The sequence below is a fragment of the Tachysurus fulvidraco genome, chromosome 15 (genome assembly GCF_022655615.1).
Source record: "Tachysurus fulvidraco isolate hzauxx_2018 chromosome 15, HZAU_PFXX_2.0, whole genome shotgun sequence".
Taxonomy (NCBI): domain Eukaryota; kingdom Metazoa; phylum Chordata; class Actinopteri; order Siluriformes; family Bagridae; genus Tachysurus; species Tachysurus fulvidraco.
This window is the reverse complement of record NC_062532.1, coordinates 2,220,124-2,226,446: the sequence shown is the minus strand read 5'-3', so window position 1 is coordinate 2,226,446 and position 6,323 is coordinate 2,220,124. Positions and strand designations below refer to the sequence as shown.

Here is a 6,323-nt window from a genome sequence, read left to right as displayed (position 1 = left end):
GTCCATATTGATATGAAGAAAAAGTCCCCTGACTTAGATTTCAGCCCTCAGGCCAACATGCTCAAGCTTATCAAGTCAGCCAAGCAGATGACAAACATGACCACACTGAGTGGCTCCAGGGTAAACTCGCCCAAACGCAGCGGCGAGTTCACGCACTCGGCCGGTCCCATGATCATGGATCTGATGTCGGAGAAAGGAAACTTTGTCTACACCGACAACCGAAGCTACGCCCAAAAAGACGTCTATGCCGACTCCAGTGACATCCAAAGCTACCTGGCTAACCGGCACAAAGACCACCTGAACAACTACATCTTCCAGGGCCAACACCCACTTACACTGAACGAGTCCAACCCCAACACCGTAGAAGTGGCTATGAGTGCAGATGCAGCTCAGACTGCTGCCAAACCCAGGGCTCTTTGGAAAAAGTCTGTGGATACATTACGACAAAGCCAGACACCTGACATGCTGGTCCCAGACCCCCGTCTGTCCATGAAGAGTCAGCGCTACCTGCCAGAGGATGCAGCCCACTCCGACATCTCTGATTGCTCGAGCAGAGCCGCTTCTTACAAGGATCCTGAGAACAACAAGCACCTGAAACCAAAGGACAGCTTAAAAAAAAGATCGATGACGTCAAAATACCCTAGGGATTGCAGTGAAGTGGAGCTGTCCTACTTAAAAAATAAGCAGGGCGGAACAGGACGAGAAAAAATCTACACCATAGACTCTGAACGGGAGCTGAGTATGCACTCGGAACCTGTGCATTTTAGAGAGAACCGAGGCCTTGCGGCTGATGATTTGGAATTCCCTGAAATGTACTCCGACCACAATGACAACTACCGGAAATGCGACCAACCCATCATCCATTTAAACAGCAGCCCTCTCCATCATACTGATGTGGACCTCCTGCCAGACAGTGTCTTCAACAAACATTACAGCGTAAAGGACAAGAACGTAAGTCCACAGGAAACCAACGACCGCTACAAGCAAACCCACTGCCGGAGTTGCCTGTCAAAGGTACCCAACTATGCTTCGGGACCCTATGGCCCCATGCGCTCACCATACAACCGCTGCGAGGCCTGCGTCCACATGTGCAACCTGTATGACATCAGCGAAGACCAGATGCTGCAGGAGGCCATGATCAGTCCAAGCATGCAGCAAGATGACTTGTTCAGTCATTACTGGCCCCAGATGGATGGGCCTCATGTGCAGAAGAGGAACAAGCTACGACTCAGTCGTCAGCACTCCGTCGACAACATCATGCTGGAGAAGCCCAAAGAGGTCGACCTCAACAGGCCAGCACGCAGTGTCAGCCTTAAAGAAAAGGATCGCTTCCTGGAGGATGGCTCATTCGCAAACCTTTTCAGCAAGTCCGACAAACTGTTTGGCAGCAGGTCCATGCTCTTCAACCACAACTTGGAGGAGAGCAAGCGCAGCAAATCGCTTTACCCCGATCATACAACGGACAACCCATTCATGCAGGCAATACGGGATGACGCACGCCTGGTCCACGGCAGGAGCTCATCTGACATTTACAAACAATTTGCTCCTATCAAAACCAGGAACGAAAACAATCTGAGGTCCTCAGTGAAGTCCACCGCTTCATACTGTTCCAGGGATGGTCGAATATCCAATGACTTGTACATTTCAGAGCATGCGATGCCTTATGTAGCCAACAAGACGAGTGCATACTCAGCTCCTCGGGTCCTCAGTTCTTCTCAGTTCAGCAATAGACGAGTGTATAAGAAAATACCTAGCCTTGAGTCAGACGTTTAATGCTCTGTCGTTGTATAATTAAAAATTATTATTCACTTAGGGTGCCATAGTTGGCCACATGTTAAAAGGAAAAACTGCTAAGTACTCAAGTACTATGTTTTGCAGCTATCACTTTTTTCATATATCAGTAGTCATCCTCCCGAATAGCGCTTGCCAAAGGTTTTCAGCATTTGTTATTTACCCTGTAGGAAAGCAAATATTTCCTGGGCAAGCTTCGAAAGCCCAGTTAGTCAGGTTTTATGCTGAGGAAACTGGGTCCAGGGCTGGCTGACCCTATAGTTACCTCAGAGGCATGTGTATTATTGAAAAGGCAATTACTGAGACAGATGGACCGCTTTGAAGTGGGCCAGATTGTAGCCTAGCCATGGCGCTTTAGGAGTTGTTTACTGAATAAACCTTAGGCAAGCAAGGAGTGTTTCAACAACAGGAAGCATAACGTTGCATTGCTTTTATTATCTATTACTATAGAGTTGGGATTTTTGGCATTCTGATCCCTATTTAGACCTTTAGAATTTTAGCTTACGTGGTAGCACAATAATCATTAGTTACCCTCACGTCCCTGCTTTTTAAAACCTCTTGATTACTGGCAGGAAGATTATTTTGCACGTATTTACTTATTTATTTATTTTATTAGAAATACGATTCATTTACATTTACACAAATATAATGTTTATGACAGATTTAAGCTGGATGTGCCGCTGCAATGAAAGCTTGACCTGTACCTAGTAAGTCAGTTTGACCGATTCTTGTCTGGGAATGTTTTGTTGATCCCCCATCTGAAACAGGGTACTGACAATTTCTTTTGGTTTGGTTCGTCTTTTTGACTGTACATTTGAGTTTGTGTAATCCATTACATTGAGTACTTGAGTGCACTGTGAAATCAGAGCATTACTGAATGACTGTTGTTCACTTTTTTTGAGGGGTGGCTGCGATGCCTAAGGTTGCTGCAGTGTCGCCATCAGGTCAGTTCAAAACAACTCCGGATCCTTAAGTTAAAATATGAAGGTATATATGCACCTCACCAAGTTACCTGTTGATCAGTTATTAAATCAAACTATCCCATACCTTGGCAATGTTAAGGGTTCTGTTAGGGTTTTGCTCGAAAGCCTTTCCAAGCGATAAACCCTGCGTTTTTGCATTCGACCTGCAACAAGGTTCCTGAAAAGAGACCAACGAGAGCACCGCTTAGGATTCTGTTATTAGTCAATGGCCAAAGCCTCCTAAAATCCTGCTGTGGTGACAGGATACTGAGCCCCAATCTTAGGAAAAAAGCTTCCCTCGAGGTTTCTTCGGCTATGCGAGGGTACTAATGGTACAAGGGTGCTAAGGGTACTAAAGAATTAATTCCACTGTAATGTAATTTCATTCTCTCTGAATAAGAGGTTTCCCTGAAGGTTTCTTGCATAGTTAAGAGTTGTTTTTAGCTTTCTAAACAGGTTCTACTCTAGTCAGGAAATCTCTTGTACTATTCTAAGATTTTACGTTAGATTGAAGGATTCTTCTCTGAGGTACATGCTGAGGTACAAGCCGAGGTACAAGCCGAGGTACGTCCTTGCATTTAAGCATTCTGATGGAAAGAATCGGCAGGTCAGTTTACACTTTTCTCCAACAAGCTAACTCATTGCCCAGAACCTCATACTGTAAAAATGTGTTCTGCAGACATGGTACAGAGCTGCAGTCTAGACCTTATTCCTCAAGGGTTCTATAGATAGGAAGCCTCTCAGACAGGGAAACTCTCTATTGTAAGGACCAACAAAGAACTAGATCCTACAGAACCAGGACTATCGATCATAACCCTTTTAACAAATACGTTTTCCCCGAAGCGCTACACATATAGAAAAGAATGGATCCTCAAAGCTTTCTTGGTGTTAAGTAAAGCTTCTCGGCTTTTTAACAGGGTTCGACTCGGAGCCCTCTCTGAAAGGGACCCTTGATTGCTGGGGTCCAACTGTATTCAGAACCTTTAAGGATTTCTGTATTCTGATTGAATAACTGATAAACTGGCAACTTGGTGTCCTTTAACATTCTTAAAAATGGCCACCACAATGGCCAAAACCTCTTCTGGGGTTTTGCAGACCTGTTACAGTGCCGCACTCTTATGAAATAAAGTGCTCCTCAAGGTTTCTTCAGATAGGTAAGGGCTCTTCGTTCCCATGAAGTCACAAGGAAAACAGAACCTGAAGTAAAATGAAGAAAATGATAGATAGTATTCTTAGAAAGAGCCCTTCAGGATTCTGCAGTCGGACATTTTTTATCCCTAAGAGTGTTCATGGTGAAACCATCCTGAATTAGACCGGATATCCAAATCCGGTCTAGGATCATTCTGTGTTGTGGACGGTCATCGATTCAAGTTCAATCCAGAACAGTTTGCTGATTTCTCACGTACAAAAGCCTCATTAATGCTTTCTCCTGATGAGGATTCTAAAGAGCAGAATGGCTCAAGGCTTTCTGAGGTTCATTTCAGGCAACTTTAAAGCTCCTAAGGAGTAATACATACTGTAATGAGGTATGCGGTTGGAAAATAATCAATCACAGACTAGTGTGATGCTCTTTATGCAAAGCAAGTTACTTTTGGCACAAGTGTTTATTTTCAATTTCCAACACATCCCGAAGTGATTTATTTTCGAACACTATAGTAATTAGCCAATGATTACAGCGGTATTTACTACATAGTGACACATCGCATTTGTTTAAATGTTTAGCGTTTCGTTTAACGTTATGGAACATCTGCAAAAGATGTTCTCACTTGTATTATAGCTCACCAGACTTTATTTCTATCTAACAAGGAATAAAATAGTTTTTTGGTACTGAGAAACCCCAAAGTGCGAACTTGTCTCAAAGTAACTTAACGTTACTGCGATGGGGGACACGGTAGCTTAGCGGTTAGCATGTTCACCTCACACCTCCAGGGTTGGGGGTTCGATTCCCACCTCCGCCTTGTGTGTGTGGAGTTTGCATGTTCTCCGGTGCCTCGGGGGTTTCCTCCGGGTACTCCGGTTTCCTCCCCCGGTCCAAAGACATGCATGGTAGGTTGATTGGCATCTCTGGAAAATTGTCTGTAGTGTGTGAGTGTGAGTGAATGAGAGTGTATGTGTGCCCTGTGATGGGTTGGCACTCCGTCCAGGGTGTATCCTGCCTCGATGCCCGATGACGCCTGAGATAGGCACAGGCTCCCCGTGACAGGAGAAGTTCGGATAAGCGGTAGAAGATGAATGAATGAATGAATGAATGTTACTGCTTTATCTCTAGCGCTACATCGACACGAGACTCCTTCTATGTAAATTAACTAAACATCTCCCTAGATGGAACTACAGCAAATTAATCCGTCAGAAGAAGGAATTATAAAGACAGGCGTACAAAATCACACCTTCTGACCAATCAGAATGGAGAATTCACCATCACCGTGGTTATAAGGAAGCATACACGAGACAGTCGCTCGGTTACAGCCGAAAATCACCAACTGGATTGAAAATTGATGACCGTTGTTGTTTGGCCTTCATTCAGAGCTCAAAAGCACACACGTCTTGCGTTTCATTGTTTCGTGGTGTGTTTAGTCTTTATTTTCTCATCCCCATCTCAGTGGTTTACTCCTCCAAGCTCTTTCAGCTCAGTCACTTTAATAGGAAAAAAACAACAGTTAGACACGACCGAGCCGAGAGGCGTATCTGCTCATCCAGCCATGTTCAAATCGAGAATGCTGCTCATGACTCCAGGTCTTATATTAATCTAAATAAATAATAAATAATAATAACGCAAGCTTGAACGTATTCAGAGGACGTTGTTCTGTTATGAGACTAGCATTTAGGGACAGACGTTTATAATGCTGCACTGGGCCAGTTTTCATAATCATCATCCGTCTCCCAAAGGAATTCTTGCTCCTTCCTGTGAAATTACCCCAACGTTCGGGGGTCCTCGGAGACGCAGAACCTTTAGTGTGTATCATGAATATGTTTATCTGATAAAGTGCTGCTTGACAAAGCTAATGTGTAAGTAATATGCACATGTAAAATATCAAGGTCTTGTAATCATGTATGACATTCGTAGATTTTTTTTCTAAATGAAGATTTGTTTTTTTTGTTTGTTTGTTTGTTTGTTTGTTTGTTTTTAATGTCACACTCTTAATAACTCTTAATCACCCCGCGAGCTCCTCGAGCGGAGCCGTAATGTATTTTGATTACCTGAAGAATATTAGAGGCATGCAACCCAAATGTAATGCTTTATACGCTTTCGTTATGATCTTAACGATCCACTTGTCTGTAACAGGGTGTAAAGATTTACCTGTTGTAAGGACACGACGTGACATTTTCCGCACGACGATGTCATCGTCGTCGCCGGAAGAAGGACGGAAAGAAAAGAAAAAAAGAAAAGAAAAAAAAACAAAAAAAACAAACGGCAGGTTTTGTTAAGGGACGTTGTTACTCTGCCAACCGCAGCTGCATTTTTTCTCCCATAATCCTGCTGTAAAGTGAATAACCTCGCTTTACTCCTCAGCATCACCAGCGCTTTCACACTCCAGATGTAAAGACACACAGATTTTAAAAAAAAAGAAA

At 43.6% G+C, this 6,323-nt stretch overlaps 1 protein-coding gene across 2 annotated transcripts in view; it reads left to right on the top strand.

Moving 5' to 3' along the window:
* Positions 1-4,770, top strand: part of grin2aa (glutamate receptor, ionotropic, N-methyl D-aspartate 2A, a) — a 119,159-nt gene extending 114,389 nt beyond the window's left edge. For both annotated transcript variants that reach the window (XM_047800634.1, XM_047800635.1), the window contains one exon: positions 1-4,770. This exon is cut by the window's left edge and continues 24 nt beyond it. In XM_047800634.1, the coding sequence (XP_047656590.1) occupies positions 1-1,773 (1,773 nt within the window). In that variant the 3' untranslated portion in view covers positions 1,774-4,770.
* The last annotated feature ends 1,553 nt before the right edge of the window (positions 4,771-6,323 follow it).